We start from the raw sequence: 20,610 nt of genomic DNA, 5'->3' as shown, positions 1-20,610 counted from the left end.
TAGCCTGCAGCCAACACGACTCCCCGCTGTTTCATTCCCTCCCTGCCTGCAATCTCATTTGATTGTTTACAGCCAGGTACAGATGATCACAGCAAACAGGAGCTCTGTTTGTTTCAGATAAGCGGCAACGGCAACCCGCAACGGAGCTCCGATCGGAGCTCATTCACAACAAAACAAAGAGAGGCTGCATAACAAAACAAAGAGAGTAATTTATAAAAGCATTCTGGGATACACCTTATACCCTGGAGGCCAATCACAGCGCTGGTGTGTGGCCACACTTGATGACCAGCGTTGCAGCACCAGCGCTGGAATCCTTATTCCCCATGCTGAGTGAGGTGTACGGCCAGCGCTGCAGCCAGGGAGTTGCAGCGCTGGAAGTGCCCTGCAGGTGTGGCCACTTACTAATTGCAGCGCTGGTGGAGGCTTTCCAGCGCTGCAAATCGCCAGTGTAGCCATACCCTCAGTCTCATTGTAGGATATTTATGGTTAAGGGCAGATTTTATTTTTAGCCTACTGTTTCATTGTCAGATGGACTTTAGTGTTCAGGCTCAAAATTTACACTACATTGTCATCCTTTTTGTAAGTGTACCACTCCTCAACATTTCAAGAACTGCAAAAACCCACCATGTCAATTGTGCCTGCCATTTCAGATTCATTCTTGCATCAGAGCAAGTCCCTATAAATCTACAATAACACACTCTGCATATATGAACCCGACGTCACGCTTGCCCTCCCTGCTAGTAAAGCTATTTTTGCAAGCATGATTTCAAAATAATACATTCCAGAACCTTTAAACAGAATAATTTATAATTTCATGTGCACTTGTATGTATGGTTGCGGCAAGCCTGAATCTGTAGTCATTCAGTTGAAGAATCTTACTGTAGTCAATGAGATCACTATGTTAATGGTAGTCCCCCAACCTTTGTCAGAGGAGGACACTTTAAAGAGACATTGACAGGTCAAATTTCACCCCAAATTCAATTTTCTTAACAGTCAATTTTCATTTGTTACATCAGAGGTCCCAAAGCAGTAGAACTACAAAAGGAAAACACACATTACCAATTATATTTCCCAAACCCTTATGCTTTAGTGAATTTGTATACAGTATAAGAATAATATTCAGAAAAAGAATAAATGAAGACTATTAAGTCAAACTATCATATGAGATGTATTTTAAAACATTTTAATTTAATTTCCACTGATACACTGCCATTGGTAATCCATCTTATATTCAATTGAGAATTCAAGCAGAAAAACATCAAATTCATATTTTTCTGTCTTTTAGCATCTCAATCATCTATTAATGGGAATATCCTCTTTTCCTTTGGACAGTATATTTCAGTACCTACACACCTTTGCTAAAAGTGAACCTGTTAATAAAATAAATGTGGGTAAAAATGCCCACATTAATGTAAAAGTTTACTAATAGCATGATAGAGCTTGACAATGTTTGTTTAAACTTGATCTTTCACAGATCATTACATCAGTTAAAATCTGCAAGTTGCCGTGAGGATATCTTACCTTGATTATGTAACTATAATTCTCTTAGGGATTTTCACTGACATTTTCATAGTTCAAAACTTAAACACATGCTAGAAATCAAGTACACAGGAGTTTCAGACTTTCAATTTATTATCAAAGGTTTTCCTAAAACTATACATTGGAGCTGACAGTACAGTATAACTAGTGGCATTATCACTGCAGTTAGACAGAAGCCTGATTTTTGTTTTGTTTTGTAAACTTGCCTCACAGCATTTTGTTTTCTCTCCCTTCTCTAATGTTTGAAAAAGAAACCTAATTATATTTGCCATGATCCTATTAACTCTTTTTCTAGCCAGGCTTGCTACAATTGGAATTGTAGCATAACATTTCTTCCCTGAGGATATCTATTTTTTGTCTCACTTTTGATGGCGACCATCCCAGACATGTAATAAAGGAGATCATTCGAAATTGTTGCTTAACTATTTTGTTTGTTAAATGCATGACTCTTGAGGCTGCCTTATTCATTCCTATTTAATTGTTCCAACCAATGCACTTTCACTAAAACCGATATACTGTGAAACCAGTATAGGATGACTGAAAGCAATAAAGTGTCACTGGAACCTATCCATGTACACCCAGTCTAATAGATTATTAAAGAAATGGCAGTATTTTCATTCAAAACAGTGTGTTTCACTAACTATATTAGCTCCAATTTTCACTGAATTTCAGTCTCATTCTGATTATGTGTCATGCCCACAATATCCATTTATTTATGCTCAAAAGGTGGATGCATACTTTGGCAATGCAGACAGGTTTTAAAACCTTGTTTAAATACACATTCTTGTGCATATCAAGAGCAACCATTTTTCATAATATCAAAGGTACATATAGGCTTGAAAGTATTAGCTATTTATAGGCAAAGTAAGAAAAATGCTGCTGAAGAACTTACTAGCGTTTGAATTAAAGATATATACGGTGTATATTTTGACATGTGATGCTGACAATTTGTGTTTTTTAATGGTTATAAAGCTTTAACTTTTTGAGCTTCAACGTCTACCGTTATTAAGTAATTATTGCACGTCCCTCCCCCATAATTTCCCACAACTGTGCAAATTTTAAATAGATTAACATTTTAAAAATGGTTAAAAATCAAAACTGATATCTGTTGCTATTATAAACAATTAAAATTGATTTCTGCCAAGCCTAGTTATATATCATGTCCAAGTGGAACATTCCACACTGTATACACCATTCCACACATGCACACTTGCTCCACTGTATCCTTGACCATTGTTAGACTCATACTTTTTGCTGTGCCATCATGTCTACATCTGTACACCCTAGACTTCCCTCAGTGACAGAAACAAACAAAACAGCCTAACTCAAACTTCTCTTTACAATTGTGGGTCTGCAGGAAAACAGAACCACACAGCAAAGACCACACTGTTATTTGATCTTCTATAAGGTAATAAGATTTCAAGGTGATGAAAACTAGATTAGACAGAAAGATAGACCTATAATAAGATAACTAGTGAAGTAGTCAATCCTTCTTATACTTACCCTTGGAAAAGTTGTAAATCTGTCCAGTTCTTCCACAAAGCAGAACATCTGTAAACTAATTGCTGACATTACAATTAAAAGGCTGGCAGTGAATACAACCAAGCTCCCAAGTTTTTTTCCAGGTCCAAATATCTTATACACAAAATCCTCCAAAGCAGGAGAAATCTTTATAAGTCGAACTACCCTAAGCACCTGCAAAGAGAGAGGAAAAGATAAAATACAATTACAATCATATTAGTTTGTCTAATTATATTATCCATCAATTTTAATAGTTTCACAGATTTTAAGGCCAGAGGGGACCTTTATGATCATGTATCTAATCTGACCTGCATAACACAGGCCAAAGTACCTCACCCAACAATTTCTGCATCAAGCCCATAACTTCTGTTTGAGCCATAACATATCTTTTTAAAAGACAAGCAGTCTTGATTTAAAGATAACAAGTGATGAAGAATCCACTACATCCCTAGTTAAATTTTTCCAATGGTTAATTGATGCTCCCTGTTAAAATGTATATCTTATTCCTAGTTTGAAATTAATCTAGGATGATGCAGCATTTTTATTAAAGTTTCCTCCTATTGCTCGGAGCCATGCATTTGATAAGAAAATTATAATATTTTTAGCTTATTGCGTCCCTTGGTATTTTTCCCTTTCTATATTAATAGCCTTGATCCACAATCTTTTACAATTCCAGTGGATCAATAAAAACAAACAAACATGTGGCTCTTAAGAGAATGTATTTGTAACAGTGAACACTGGGTTATATATTCATGCAGAGAGCATGTACCTGTATCCCCACAGATAGTTTGCCCATACAATGACCTAAGAGGAAGTTAACCCTGAATCTCAATGCAAAGAGCTGCATGAGGTACTATAAAATATAAATCATTAAATGTTTCATTAGCTAACATGCATGATTGTTAATACTGCATTCAATGAGAGACCTTCCGGTGGCATAGTTTCTCAACATGGGGAGAATGTCACCAGTATGCTGGTGATACACAGCTGTCTCATCATCATCATAATAATAATTATTATTATTGCTACCATATAGAATCCTAGTAATGGACCAGCACACCATTGTGCTAGGTGCGGTACAAACACACAAGAAGAAGAGAGTCCCTGCCCCAAACAGCATACAATCTAAGCAAATACATGTCTCTCATGCCCCATGGACCCTATACAGTCTGCACATCTCCGTCATGGAGATGACACTACCAGCTGAATGTATCACAGCTGCCTTGATCCCAGCGTGGGGTAAATAGAAATCTTGCTTCTGGACACAAGCTGATGTTATGAAGAAGTTCTCTCTTCCTTTAGTGAGCTAGGTTAAGAATCCTGGAGTGACTGTATCATTTCCATGGTAAACCATGTGTTGTTTGCATGAGGGTCTAATGTGTTTTTTCTGTGGTGTAATTTGCATAGGCTACTCTACCCAATTATTTATTTTGTAACAGGAACACATGCCCGCATGACTGATGCTTTATTACTGCTGCTTAGGAGGGCTTCTCTATACCTTGCAACCTGTTCAGAATTCAGCACCACATTTGCTCACTGATTTAAGATGCTGTGATCATATTAGGAACAACCTGTGTACTTTATATTGGCTGCCCAGAGAGTGGTAGATTGAGTTTGGCCTGGAACTGTTGATTTTTTTAATATAGAATTCTCCCTTGAAGCATGGCTGAGTAAAAATGATACCTTTACTCAACAGATCTACTCCTGGGGTGAAATCCAAGCCCCAGTGAAGTCAATGTGAATGTTGATATTGACTTCAATGGGGCCAGGATTGAACCACTGGTCTGTATTCTGAGTCATGTTTTATATTTAATTGTCTTACCTAGCTTTCTTTTTTCTCTGCCTAGAGAGCTCTAACTGACCTTTAAGTAGCACATTAATCTTTATTGGTGCTATTTTGCTATTTCATTTGTTTTCATTAGGAGACAAATTAAATCTAGCAAAGTTTTACTGTAATGACATTCTTGTTTTCCATGCTATAGGCTAATACATACAAATTTTCTTTTTTAAGATTTTTACATAGATTGTGTGTACTTTTGGGGGTGAAATATATAAAGATTTTGTACAGCAATTGAAAATGAAAATTAAAAAAGGTAATAATTGGAGACATATCAATCTCCTAGAACTGGAAGGGACCTTGAAAGGTCATCAAGTCCAGCCCCCCTACCTTCACTAGCAGGACCAATTTTTGCCCTAGATCCCTAAGTGGCCTCCTTAAGGATTGAACTCACAACCCTGGGTTTAAGAGGCCAATGCTCAAACCACTGAGCTATCCCTCCCCACAAGTTTTGTTACATAAAATTTCTAAGACTGTCTCTCTCAAGATGTAGTTATGTTTACCTCAGAAGGTGATTCTATAATATTTTTCCCCAATAAAAAACACCACCTTCTGCCTTCAAAACACAAAACATTCCATTCCATTCTATTTCATTCCATTCAAAAAAAACCCTTTATAGGACTTTGCTGTAATACATATAACATGAAGTCTTTCCATTGACTATGAAGGCCTTTTGGATCAGGGTTGCAGAAAATTTGCTCTATTGTAAATTATGCTAATTTTCTGTCATAGAACGGTTTGCATGTTGCTGTGAACAAGAATTAATATTGACATGCACAGGGAGGTGGTTGAGAAGGTAATGCCTAGTGTGGTGAAGAGTAACTGATATGTTGACAAGAGGTTATCTGTGAAGGCAAATAAATAATGTAGACTATGATAGACATTAGGGAAAACTAGGAAGGTGAAAAAAAGTTCTGTTTGATAAACCAGAGGGTATTCAACAAGGAACTCTTTTTAGCTATATTTTTTTGGTTGACTGGGAACACAGCAACCCTGTCACCATTAATATTAAAATACCTGAAGATTTGCCTAACCTCCAGAAGTATTCCTGTGAACATTACTTTTTGACCTTAATTGAATTGGAGATATGTTACACAACTTGCTAGAAATCTGCTTGCCTGGGAACATGGTGTATACATGCCTGCAGACCGACAAAGGTATTTTCCAACCTCCGTGTCATTTGCCTGCAAGGGGATTTGGATTTTGGAATGTGACCCAGATCTTTCAGTGTAGCAGGTGCTTTTGCTTATAAAACATATGTCTTTTCAGATAGATATTTCAATGAAAACTACCTCTTAAAAAAATTCTGTGATGAAACAGTAAGTGCCCTTTATTTCATAATGGTACCAGAGGACAGGTTTGGGTTTATTTTTTGTTTTGTTTTTTTGCGGTTTTTTTGGAGAATGTAAGGAGGTATCCCACCCCAGTGAAGTCAATGAGAATTTTGCCATTGATTTCAACAGGGCCAGGATTTCACCTGTAGTGTTTTAAGGTAACAACAACAACAACAACAACAACAAAACACCATCCCAGTCACTTAACATTATTTTTAATAAATAAAAATAATATTTTAAGTTTGGATTCAACATTGTTTTAATCTCTGTAATTTAGGAGTCACACATTAATATCAATACCTGAATATACTTTTAGTGCTGCTCACTTCTGTTTCACTAGAATTATGCTGATAGTTAGAGCCCTGTGAAATCTTTTTATAATTTTTCATTTTATTTCTCGGAATTTGTTGTTACTTCTTTTTCTTGGGTCTTGTCCCCAGGGCGGTAAAAGGCCCTGGGGATGGAGGGGGTGGTTGCAGAGTGAGCCTGCATTCACCATGCATCAGGTGCTCCTGACCCATGAGGCTCAGCCCATCTCCCAGCTCCAGGCATTGCGGCGTGGTGCATGGGGTTGCAATGCCGTTTCCTTTTGGCCCACCCATCACACTGGTCATGCTGGCAGAGGAGTGGCCGGGCCAATCCTGAGTGGTGTTGTGATCTGGTCTGGCAGGTTAAAATGCCTACACTTTTTTTCATGTTATGTCATTTTAATCATTGTTTTTCATTTTATTTCATGTTATTTTGCATGTGCAAGAAATACGAGGCTGACTCACTCTAACTATGTGTCACCATGAACTGTTTTCTTTTCAATATAGAAGCCATGCAAATTACACATTTTAAGCCTTTGTGAAAGATTGGTCACAAAGTCAAGGCGGGGGGAGATTTTTCAAAAACACTCAGCACCAGCCAACCACTGAAGTCTGTATTAAAACTCCCATATTGCAATGGGAATATAGTTAGGCCACCAGCGAGTGCTTTTAGATAATCCCACCCCAAATGTATAAATATATGAAATCTATCTAGACAGATATTATCAGAGCAAGAAAAAGAAGGAAGGACCAGATACAGACAGTAATTTTCCCCTTCTATTCTACAGAGTTAGTGATGACCACATTTATTTTATCCAATATGTAAAATTTGTATTTTAATATTCAAACTTCCTGGAAAGAGCCCATAAGTTGTACGTGGGTTCTGATTAAATAAATATTCCACCAGTGAGTTAATGTGTTTGCTACTTGTAATATTTGAGAGTTCCAACTTACTGTTGTCTGGTTGTTTATTTTACATTTGTGGAATAGAAGTACAGTGGTTTAGTTTAAAGTATTCGTTTTCGTATGTTTGAGAATTACCTTATGCCACTTGAGTGCATTGTTCTGAGTAGTCTCACAGCATGTAATCTCAGCAAGATCTAAAGTGCCACCATCTAAAAACATTCAATTCCTACGGGGCTGTGTGCCAGGGTCAGAGATTTTATAGTCTTGCAGATTTTCCTGACCAATTTTGTAGAATCATATAAAGAGAATGTGAATAGGCTTTGTGCAATTTTTCACAGTCTGTAAAAGTTCATTACTACACTTCAGCGGACTGCACCATGTGTCATCATAGTTTATAATGCTTTTCTGTAAGATTTAGCTACGTCATTTATTATTTACCCTTTTTCATTATTAATGATTAATCTTTTGCTTCAACTCATTTCTAAATAATAGATGGATATGAATCTGTTCTAATTTTTAAACTTATAAATGCAACATATATCACTGAAACTACTGTGAAGATATTTTGGTCTCTCTAAATGTTCACTGTTTTACTTGCTATTATCTGAACTACAATTCCCAGAATCCTCTTATACCTAAAATGTCTGACCAGTCTAAAAAGTTGTGTCCCGTAGTTGTCATGTAAGGTTGTGATTCTCCAATGTCAAAATAATTGTTTTAGCCTTTTTAAAGAAAGGATTACTAGACTCAGTAACTGACACCTTACACTTGAGATTATATTATAATACAGTGATCCTATGGGCTTTTCCTCACAACTAGGTTGACCCTACAGGACATATTCTTCCAAGAAGGAGGGACAGGGAATTAGTTGGTCTGGCATCTTGGCTGACAGAGGACAAATGTGAGCTCACTTACAACCTGAAAATGGGTCAACCCCAAGGAATCTCCCTCTCTTTGTGTTCCACCAGGGACTTCCACCAGGAATGGGCAGGACAGCCCCAGTAAATAGATTAGAAATAATTTGATGATTGCAAAATGCCAGGATCCAGGATGGAACTGGGGAACTGGGGAAATGGATTTAGAAGACTGAGGTAAAGAAGGGACTGAGGTAAAGAATCTCCTAGTTAGGGAATTTACATGGGAAGGTGACAGCTGGTAGAGTAGTGTCTGTGAAAGCTAAGGCAAGTTTATAGGGAACTGAGAGCCAGTAACAAGCAAGCCACTTGTGGACATTAAGCAGGAGCCTTTAAGATGCAGTGGGAGGAAATGCACTAAGAAGTGGTGTGTGTGCAAAGCTGAATGTAGAATTGTGGCCAAATTAGACCAAAGCAGTGTAGCAGAAGTTGGAAATGAGAGCTGCAAAGAAGGAGGATTGGGGGCTGATGTGCTTATTCAGAGAGAGGCCTACTCTTATAAGGTCTCCCTAGATCCACAGATTTAAAAAGAGACATTTGTTTGAATTATTATTATTTTAAAGACTTATTCAAAGTGACTCAGCAATATGAGAACTCTGGAAGAAACAAAGGAAAGCGCAGATGGGAATACGGATTACTGTTCATGGATAACATTTTTAGTGTGCCTGAACAAGGTATTTAAACAGAAATATTAAAATTTGTTGACTGTACCTGGAAATATGTAAACTGGGAATGGTAGAGGTCTGGATAAATATGAAGAGTAGTTCCAATTACAAGCAGCAGTTCAAATTTGTGAAGAGATGAGCTGATATATCCAGTAAAGCCCAAGCACCAGATCTTCAGAAGAGCTTCTAAGTCAAAGAGAACTGTAAAAGCAACCTAGGAGAATATATAAGAGGAGAAACAAGTGTTTCAATTACTGATTCAAATCATGGCTTTCTATGTCGGAGGTCACACCTTGCCAAGATTTGAAATTATATCTACTTGAGGATCTATATAGCAAAGGAAATAGCCGGAATAACATTCTGATGATATGTGCTGACTAGCCAAGCAAAGGAATAATGGCCTAGATTCATCAAAATGGATGACAGGCATTTCTCATTTTTCTAATTTTTATGAACAAATGGCACTTATTTGTAAATTCTCAAACTTTGACTATAAACAGAGCATTCACGAAAATGTTAGAATTCCTTTTTGTATACCATATAGCGTACTTTCACAGAGATGATAGAGCAAGTTGATATTTCTAAAGTGCTAATTTTCTGTAAAAAGAGATAATCACAAATTATCACAAACTATTTGTTACAATTAAAAAAACAGATTAATAATAAAAAATATTCAAATTTGAAAAACCATACACATATATTTCCTTTCATTCATTGGGTTTAATGTTCTCCCAAGCTTGGCAAATTCTCAGTTGGCCTGAGCTGGTTGCAACTGGATCCCACTCAGGTTAGCTTGATGGTTCTAAGCTATTTAAGATTACTTGTTGAACCTATAAATATCAGCTCTTGTGGATGATCCTGTGCCTGGCCAACAAAGTTAAGTTTGAATTGCAGATTATTTCACAACCTCTTATTTTTACTTGCTCATAGGTGTCAAATATATTCACAATATTAAATTCATAGTTTTTGGAGAGTATCAATCCTTTAACCAATTTTGAGTGCTCTATGTGTGTCTCCCAAGAGAGAGAATTGGCCAGTACAATATGATTAGATATTTTGCACAATGCATAACAATGGTTGAACCAATTTTAAATATAACATAGATTGGACAGATATAAGGTGCAAGCAAATGTTGAAAGAGAACTGACTCAACAGTTATTTTTTTTTATGAACATTTAATTTTTTCCCCACACATGCACAAAAATAAACCAACAGAAATGGGTAAGGAAAGAAGGGATGAGGGTACGATTGCCAATTTTGGTTGGACATATTCCTCGAGGTTTCATCACATGATATAATCTTTAATTAAAGATTAATCTTTAATTCCTGGAGACTCCAGAACAATCCTGGAGGATTGGCAACTCTAGATGAGGGTTAAAACAAATAAAACAAGAGAGTAATAAATCTGGTAAATTCTGCCATTTTTAAATAGAGATATAGATAGGCAAGAAGTGTTCATAGGGGAGAGGGTGTGAGGTAGGAAGTGACAGGGGAAGACTTGAAGGCAGGGGCAGAAATGTGCAGTTCTTAAAGGCCTTTTCTGAAATATTTACACAGTAAACTGCATAAGAGTTCACACTGAAGAGAAGGACCAGTTAATCCTAGATTTACACCTTTAGCTCTGGGAGACTGAAATGTTTAACCGTGACATTTAGACAACTTAGCTATCTACTCTAGCTGAGGCTAGCCCCCTCTGCCTCTCCCCTCCCATTACTATGATGTATACATTTTCTCTGGCTAAATGCCTCTGGCTAAACACCCTCTATCCCCAGTTCCTCCCATGCCTTCTTGATTTATCAATGTATCCCCCCTAGACTCCTCCCAATAGGCAGTAGAGGTAGGACAGAGAAAGGGATATTTGTCCTCCCCTCACCAGTTCTCTAGGCTGCAGGGGCATGACAAGTTGTGTAGTGGTAAGAAAAGAAGTGGGTAAACTAACCTAACCTCTATATTCCCCAAATGAGAAGTGGGTAAACTCCACTGACCCTTGACTACACTAGACATTGAATTAACAGGTAATATTTACACAGAAGTAATATTTTCAAACATTAACAAATTGATGTTCAGAGGGTTCTCTGAGGTCAAATATTATTAATCTTCCTTTTACAAATGGGAAAAGTCAGACACAGAGAGGTTAATTGGCTAGTTGGTGAGCAGTATCACCAGCAGTATCTGCAATAGTTTTCCTAAAGTGTTTGAAATATTTATCAAACTTTAAAGTTCTTTGCATGATTAAATCAAACTAAGATGTCTTGCAGCACCCCAGTGTTCTAAACCTTTTGTTTAGGCTAAGCAATAAAACCCAACTGAACACCCTACTGTGCAAGCACACACACACACCTGCACACACCTCTCAGTCTTCATATCTTCAAAGATAATGACCAATTTTCCCTGGCTTGTTCCTTTGTAGATATCATTGAGATCTACAAAACAAGTCAAGTCTGAAAAAAATGGTTTCAAATACATCATGAACAAAACCTCTGTTTGAAACACACTGGGAAAGTATTTTAATCTGGGTTAAAGAAAAAAGGCCTTTGAGCAAAGAAGAGTCATACAAAATTTCAGCCCCAAAGGATTTGTGTGTGTGTGTGTGAATGTGTGTGTGCACTCCAGTTATGAAATACAGAAAAGTATTGGAATTCAACCTTACAGCAGTGGAGAAGCAACTCTAACATTTACACAATTCAGAATATATAGGTGTTGCATTAGGGACAAGATTAGCAAATATGATGTTAAATATATTTAAATTTATTCTACAAATATGTAGGCAGGATGATTTGCATTTTACATCCTTGTCAGAGGACCTCAAACCACTAACACTGAAAAATTTATCAGATGGTTTGCATAGCATTTGGTTACACTTATACACCTGCCTTCCCACTGATAGAGCTGGGCATTTTCCCTTCATTGTAATTAATTACATAAGATTCAGGAGTCAAATACACCACATCTGACTTGAATTTTTTGTTAGGTATGCAATGCAATAATGTAGGTTTATATACAAATTTATGCTCATATCTACCCCTTCTGCTGCTGCACAGAGGGGAAGAGGGTGAATCCATAGAAAAAACCATGGGGTGCCAGGCAGGGGCAGGCAACTGGTTAAACAAGTTGCTACCATCTGCTGTGCTGCCACATTTCCTTCTGTCAAAACACCTATGCATCCTCATGAGCCATGAGAAAAAGTATGTGAGGCTCAGTTAGGAAAGAAGCAGGGCCGGCTCCAGGCACCAGCAGAGGAAGCATGTGCCTGGGGCGGCACATGCTAAGGGGCGGCATTCCGTCCATTCTTGGGGCGGCACAGTCCGAGTGGCTTTTTTTTTTTTTTTGCTTGGGGTGGCAAAAATGGTAGAGCCGGCCCTGGAAAGAAGCCAAAGAGGAGCCATATGAGATGGTATGCTTCCCTGTAGGTTGCAGGGTGCTAATGCTGCTTCACGAAGAGCAAATCTAGGGCCAATACCCAAGACTACCATCTAAGCTGGTTCTGCTGTGCTGCCCTGACTTGGTTGAGGGGAGTGTAGAGCTACCCGTGAACTTAGAGGAGAGTCCTTCTGAGTTGGATCAATGAAGTTAGGATCCCAGATCTTTGGCCCTTCCCTCCCTTTTCAGGTTCCATATTCTGTTTAATCTTCACTTTGGCAAGAGGGATAGGGACTTTCTCAGAACTGTATTGATACAAGGACATAGATTCATTGCAAAGGACACTGCCATACGAGATGGTAGCAGAAAAAAACTGTTTAACCCTGATCATGCCTGCAGAGTGTAGGCCACTGCTTTTCAGGATTCTTAATGCTCTTCACTAAGACTTCAATCCTGCAACCTATCATAATGGAGAAGACTTCTTTTCTGTCTGTCTTGGTTTTTTCTATGGCACACCCTCCTACTGTCTAACCAATGAACACATATAATTAGATCTTTATGGTGGTGTCCACCATGGAATTGCTCTTCACCCTTCCCTGGTGCTAGGAAGCTATACTTGTTTGGATTTTTTGTTTGTTTCTTTTCTCTCTCACCAGACTGCTTTTGCTGATTCTATAAGGTCAGTATATTCAAATTTAAATAACTTTCTGATTATCTCAATCTGACCATGAATATTATTTATTTTGGTACAATGGGCTGATAAATACATTTGTAATGTAACTTAAGCTTTGCAAATAGTTGGGTGTATTGAAATATGTAATAAGTGGAATCTGGGTTTAGAATTTACATCCTTTCCCCTCTCCCCCGCACTGCTTTAACCCTTAAGAGCCTCCCTGTTTCTAGAGCTGTCTGTCCTCTAGTTTCCATAAAGGAAGCAGGCTTCCTTCTTGTAGCTGAGCATATGAAATACTCCAGGCTAGGCTTGCCTGCTGAATTTAACTAAATAGATTATTCCAAAATTGAACTTCTGAGACTATATTATCTTAGGGATTTTAATGAACGTGAAAGACTAACGTATGTTAGGATTTCTTTGGGTCAATTTAACGGCATTTGTATGTAAAATATAGGGCCATATTGTAACTTCTCCAGTGGCTGTGAGCTCCAGACATAGGGGAACCCAGGGATGTCCAAGGAAAGGAACATCCAACTCTAGAGAGACGCTGCCCTCTTCCATGATGGCTTTGGAGCTGTGTGTCTCCCACTTGTTGATAGTTTGGCTCCCTATGGCGCTTTTTTGCCATTGGCCACCGTTGTCAGTTTGAAGAGAGGGGACAGAATGAGTTAATGTCTCTAGCTGTACTAACTTTTACTTGTGTGAGCAGTGGCTCCAATTCAGGAAAGCATCCCTAATTGGGAAAGGTGATTAGGTATACGTTTAGTGACTTGGACTAAAGGCCATATTTAATGTTAAGCACATGCCTTTATGCTTTCCGAAATAGGATGGACTTAAGAACAAAGTGAGAAGTGCCAAAAGCCAAGCAGAATTGGACCTTGCAAAAAATGGTAAGTGGGGAAATGGGATACTGGGAGGAAGCACGAGCAGGAGAGTGCAAGAGGGGAGGACTCCTGTCTCAGACTGAGAAAGCGGGACAATCAGCGAGTTATCTTAAGTGCCTATACACAAATGCAAGAAGCATGGGAAACAAGCAGGGAGAACTGGAAGTCCTGGCAAAGTCAAGGAACTATGATGTGATTGGAATAACAGAGACTTGGTGGGATAACTCACATGACTGGAGTACTGTCATGGATGGATATAAACTGTTCAGGAAGGACAGGCAGGGCAGAAAAGGTGGGGGAGTTGCATTGAATGTAAGAGAGCAGTATGACTGCTCAGAGCTCCGGTATGAAACTGCAAAAAAACCTGATAGTCTCTGGATTAAGTTTATAAGTGTGAGCAACAAGGGTGATGTCGTGGTGGGAGTCTGCTATAGATCACCAGACCAGGGGGATGAGGTGGACGAGGCTTTCTTCCGGCAACTAGCAGAAGTTACTAGATCGCAGGCCCTGGTTCTCATGGGAGACTTTAATCACCCTGATATCTGCTGGGAGAGCAATACAGTGGTGCACAGACAATCCAGGAAGTTTTTGGAAAGTGTAGGGGACAATTTCCTGGTCCAAGTGCTGGAGGAACCAACTAGGGGCAGAGCTCTTCTTGACCTGCTGCTCACAAACAGAGAAGAGTTAGTAGGGGAAGCAAAAGTGGATGGGTACCTGGGAGGCAGTGACCATGAGATGGTCGAGTTCAGGATCCTGACACAAGGAAGAAAGAAGAGCAGCAGAATACAGACCCTGGACTTCAGAAAAGCAGACTTTGACTCCCTCAGGGAGCTGATGGGCAGGATCCCCTGGGAAAATAACATGAGGGGGAAAGGAGTCCAGGAGAGCTGGCTGTATTTTAAAGAATCCTTATTGAGGTTGCAGGAAAAAACCATCCTGATGTGTAGGAAGAATAGTAAATATGGCAGGCGACCAAGCTTGGCTTAACAGTGAAATCCTTGCTGATCTTAAACGCAAAAAAGAAGCTTACAAGAAGTGGAATATTGGACAAATGACCAGGGAGGAGTATAAAAATATTGCTGAGGCATGCAGGAGGGAAATCAGGAAGGTCAAATCACACTTGCAGTTGCAGCTAGCAAGAGATGTTAAGAGTAACAAGAAGGGTTTCTTCAGGTATGTTAGCAACAAGAAGAAAGTCAAGGAAAGTGTGGGCCCCTTACTGAATGAAAGAGGCAACCTAGTGACAGAGGATGTGGAAAAAGCTAATGTACTCAATGATTTTTTTGCCTCTGTCTTCACAAAAAAGGTCAGCTCCCAGACTGCTGCACTGGGCAGCACAGTATGGGGAGAAGGCGACCAGCCCTCTGTGGAGAAAGAAGTGGTTAGAAAAACTGGACGAGCACAAGTCCATGGGGCCGGATGCACTGCATCCAAGGGTGCTAAAGGAGTTGGCGGATGTGATTGCAGAGCCATTGGCCATTATCGTTGAAAACTCATGGCGAACGGGGGAGGTCCCGGATGACTGGATAAAAGGTACTGTAGTGTCCATCTTTAAAAAAGGGAAGAAGGAGGATCCGGGGAACTACAGGCCAGTCAGCCTCACCTCAGTCCCTGGAAAAATCATGAAGCAGGTCCTCAAGGAATCAATTCTGAAGCACTTAGAGGAGAGGAAAGTGATCAGGAACAGTCAGCCTGCCACATTCATCCCACGAAAGGAGCACTAGAGGAGTCCTCCAAGCAGCCAATCAGAGTGGCTGCAGGGGAAGCAGCCAATCAGGGCCTAGAAGGGCCATATAAAAGGAGCTTCAGAGCCAGAGACAGTCAGGTGCTTGTTGGAGCTAGAGGAGTGCAGCTTGTGCTCCTGGCTGGCCAAAGCGAATGGCAGCACCATTGAGTGAAGAAGAGCTCCTCGCTGGCTGCTGGGTCTGAACTTAGATGAGCCTTGAAGTAAGGATGAAGCTTTGGTGAAGGCTGGGGCTGCGGGGAATTGGCCCAGGGAATTGAAAGCAGTGTAGTGCAAGGTTCTGAGGCTTGTGATGTGCAGGAAGTCAGACTAATTGATCATGATGATCTCTTCTGGCCTTAAAGTCTGAGTCTGCAATGTTAAGTGCCTTCCTAAATTGGGACTGATTGCAGACTGACCACTCCCCAGTGCAAGTCCTCCCTACACTGATCTGACTATTCCCAGTAAAGGAACAAGACATTTGGCTCTGAGATTGTGGGGTACCAAAGGCTCAGGGATGAGGGTGAACAACGCTGCCTTGGCTCCTCTCCACTGTCCACTCTTTCAGGAGGGAGAAGAATTGTTCTTCTTAACCTCTGAAGATAGGACAAGAAGCAATGGGCTTAAATTGCAGCAAAAATGGTTTAGGTTGGGCATTAGGAAAAACTTCCTAACTGTCAGGATGGTTAAGTACTGGAATAAATTGCCTAGGGAGGTTGTGGGATCTCCATCATTGGTAATTTTTAAGACCAGATTGGACAAATGCCTGTCAGGGATGGTCTAGATAATACTTAGTCCTGCCATGAGTGCAGGGGACTGGACTAGATGACCTCTCAAGGTCCTTCCAGTTTTACGCTCTACAACAGAATGCCAGCAGCATTAAAATAATTATCCAGCCAGCTAAAAAACAGCTCCTTTTCACCCTTTCATCATTCCAAGAGCAGAGCTTCAGCCCTCTCCAAAACTCCAATTGAATATTTTTTTCTGCATCATGCCCGCAATGTCACCAAATTCAGGCTATTTTGAGTACTGTTCAGGCTATACTTAAGAACAAGATTACAGTTAAGTATGTGCTTAAGAGCTTTCCTGAATAGGGATGCTTTCCAGAATAAGGCCTGTATTTTACAAGGTATGTTTATTTGGTTTGAAATAAAAACAAGCTAAATTCTTCTGTCTGCACTCCTGTTGGTAAAAAAGCAACTTATCAGCCATGCATTGCCTGAAGAGGTTGTACTCAAGCCTCAGTTCATTACCACTGACATTTTGTTTGAGGAAATTACCTTTCAGAATGCTGTTGTTTTTGTCTTTTTTTTTTTAAAGGGCTGTCAGCCATTGTCAGACAGAGGAACTTGAACAATTTGCAAAAAAATCTCAGAATGCTTAAGGGAACAAAGAAATGACAAGTTGCTTGACATTCACATAGTTTGTCTACTTTTTTCGTCTTGAAAACTATCTGGATAGCAAGCCCAGTAAACTCACCTCAGCTAGGTAAAATTCATCATGCTGTCTTTTGAAAGTCTCTCCTTTGTAGTAATTACTAGCAGCGACAATGACATCTACTGCCACCATGCTCAGTATGAACATATGAAATATTGATGACCTCATCATTTTCTGTAGAGGAAAAAAACACAGACAAGTAGTATTTTCTATTAAAGAAGTAAAACTTTATAATTGAAATGATTCATACACAACAATTTATTATATTTTTATAACTTGTACTGTCACAATAGTATGTTACGCAAAGCTTCATAAACTAACTGTAAATTACTGTTTATCTTATAGTCGAATATATCATTTTACTCACACTGGTTTATATGCAATATCATTTTTTTTCAATTATTTCCATATCAACTTTTATAAAAGTTTCATTGTTTACTATTTCCATTGTTTCTAAGATGCTTTTAAAATGCTTAGCTATATTTATTCTAGCCATTTTTCCCTTTGTGAAACATTCTGTATGATTTTAATATGGCTGTAACTGTTTCCTTGTTTAGGTGCCAGCATTATCAATATATGTCAGCATAGCTCAAATGATACTAGTTACTACAACATGCCTAGAGTGACCAGATGTCCTGATTTTATAGGGACAATCCTGATTTTTGGGTCTTTTTCTTATATAGGCTCCTGTTACCACCCACCCCCATCCCCTGTCCCGATTTTTCACATTTGCTGCTGGTCACCCTAAACATGCCTAGCAGAAACATAGCAGATATTCTGTAGTCCCTTTGGGTTAGTCTGTAACCTTGCTCTCTTCCATGAGTAAGGGTGACACACAACTTATTCCCCTCTCTCTCTTCTTGGCCAGTTCCTTGCACTTCTCCCCACAACAGGAGCCACAAGCTGAGAAAGCATGAACATGGGAGTAAGTGGGGGCCCTTACTTCCTCTCACTCACCAGTGCAGCTGAATAAGGACTGTGACAATCTAGGCCTTTGCTTTTCAGAAGAATTAGACAGTTTTAATTCCTAGACACTTTCAGATTGATGAAGCAGTAGATTCTGAAGCTGGATTTAGAATGCATAGGGCCTTTCCCCACAACTTTTACAATACTGAAGTTACAAATTGGACCCAAACTACTTCCCCTAAAAGTTTCAACATGTTTGAGCTAAAATTAAGAGATTAAAGACAAATGTACTTTAAAAGACCATGGTGCTGAATTCCTGTTGTTTTCAGTGAGAGCTGAAGATGCTTAGTACCTTCCATGATAAATTCCTTCAGTACCAAAAGATGGAATTATGGCTGCAGTTTAGCAATAAATTTATTGCTGCCAATAAAATTCAAATTAAATAGCCAAATATACTGATGTATATATTAAATCACTCACAGACCATTCACATATCCTTGCATGCACAATCACTTGAGCGTGCAGTTGTTACACTATCACTTTTCCCCACAAACTGTGGAATTTATGCTTGTAAAACTTATTTGCACAAACTAGCAACTCATCAGTTGTTGACATGTAAATGTTACTGTACATTGTATTAACACAAACAGGTTGATTCAATTTGTCCCCAAATTTGTTTCTAAAAGTAGCCAGTACAGAATTTCAGGTATAAATCCTCACTATGTAGAACAAAGCCTGCTAGCCTTCCCTACCTTCTTTTAAAAATGTCACATGGCTGGATTTAACTTACTTAAAAAACAGGTGGCCCGAAATCATTTTACAGCTACACTTTTTACTAAAGCACCCCTGCCTCAGCGTCCCTCTACCTTAGCTCTGGGTCCCTTAAATCAAACCTCCACACCCCTCATTGGGGATGGATTTATTAAAATAACAAAACCAATTTCAAAATCAAAATCTTCAGCGCAGCCAGCCAGTAAAGGGAGTCACAAAAGAGCCAGAGGCTGCATTAAGGCAGGAGCAGCAGGCCTAGGGGACTAGAGCAGAAGCTGGCTGCAAAGGAAAGGCCGGGTAGCTTCAGCCTGAGAGCTGGGACTGAAAGCTGAGAGCTGGACGGGGATAGGGAAGCTGTAGCCATAGCAGGTGGATGGTGCACAGCACAATGCCCAGCAAGCAGGAGTCATGGGGGCACTTGCATGTGCACAGGAGGGAGATGGTGCCAAGGAAATGGTACAGCCCCCTTGCTACTTTTATACCCCTGTTCTGGACTGCCACTTGGGGCTGGGTTGGGAACTGTTGGTTTGATCTTTTATTGTAACCAACTTTTTGTGCCTAGATATTTGTGCATTTTAGTTTCTGGCAGTCCTACTAATACAATCCACTACTTACTCAGAATTAGAGAGCGCCAATGGGACCATTAACGGACTATACACCACAGAGTTTAGTGCCTGTGTTGCCCCTTTTCAACTAGAGCAGCTTGTCACAGTTTGGAATACTGGGGAAGTTCATGCTGGAAGTAGAAATTCCTGGGGTCTGGTATTTTCTTTGTTGCAATCTTGTTTATTTACAAGGAATGTACAAAGTCCCCTGTCTCTGACCACAGGAGGAACCAAGAACAAAAGGACCAGTTTCTTAGCTTACAGCCCTCAAGACTCTTTAGCTAACGCCAGACCGAAAAGCTTTCTCTCCAACATTTTCCAAGATCACACTATGCTTACAGGCTCCTGCTTGGCTTTTTCTCTCTCCTTCGCTCTCTCTGTACTTGTTGGTTCTCAGTTTTTAGCTATATATTTTGTATACTGGTATATGACTGATGAAGTATCATACTATATTCATTTGATTTAATAAATACATGATTAACATATAGACAACATAAATTTAGTGTACCTGAACCAGTTATATATTTTATACATTTTATGTTAAAATTATATATATACAGATAATATATTTTACAAAATATATGGATACATATACAATACATATTTTTTTCAATAACCCATATTTATTTGCCCAGACTTGACCACTATAGCTAAGGCTGCAAAACAGGATCAGTTACAATGTCTTGCTTTCATACTCTCTTATCTCTGTGAAAAATTCATCTTCAGGGCAACATAGTCACACATGGGGACAGATCCAGTTAATGGGCCTGTGGCAATTACCCCAGATGAACGTTTGTGTCTTGGTCTCTGTCCAAATAAGAATTCATTGTGTTTGTACAGTTTAGCACTATGGAGGCCTGGTCTATGACTGGTGCTCCTCAGTGCTATCGCAATACATACCTACTACAAATATAATAATAAATATTATTAATACTATTTAAAAAGTTTGAACAAAATCCTTTCAGCAGTTTTTGTGTTCAGCAGTATTGGGGGGAAAAGTTCTCAATTTTAAATAAGTTATTGTCACTTTATTTCCCCTGCACAGCTAACTCAAAATTATCTGAACTCTAAAACACAGCATTAAACAGGTTTCCCACACAAAAATTTCAAACCAAAATGTTTGGAAAGTTTGGTTTGGAATATTTTGCTCAAAATTTTTTGAGGTAAATTTCAAATGGAACGTCAATGGCAGTTAGGCACCTGTCACTTCTGTCTTCATATACAGTG

At 39.2% G+C, this 20,610-nt stretch overlaps 1 protein-coding gene across 1 annotated transcript in view; it reads right to left on the bottom strand.

The window, feature by feature from the left end:
- Nucleotides 1–20,610, bottom strand: part of NALCN (sodium leak channel, non-selective) — a 390,104-nt gene that overhangs the window by 163,580 nt on the left and 205,914 nt on the right. Inside the window, exons 12-14 of the mRNA XM_045008683.1 lie at nt 17,144–17,275; nt 9,071–9,238; nt 3,043–3,234 (exon numbers count right to left, since the gene is read on the bottom strand). Coding sequence (XP_044864618.1) covers nt 3,043–3,234; nt 9,071–9,238; nt 17,144–17,275 — 492 coding nt within the window. The remainder of the gene's footprint in view (nt 1–3,042; nt 3,235–9,070; nt 9,239–17,143; nt 17,276–20,610) is intronic.

The sequence above is a fragment of the Mauremys mutica genome, chromosome 1 (genome assembly GCF_020497125.1).
Source record: "Mauremys mutica isolate MM-2020 ecotype Southern chromosome 1, ASM2049712v1, whole genome shotgun sequence".
Classification (NCBI taxonomy): Eukaryota; Metazoa; Chordata; order Testudines; family Geoemydidae; genus Mauremys; species Mauremys mutica.
This window is presented reverse-complemented; position numbering and strand designations above follow the sequence as displayed.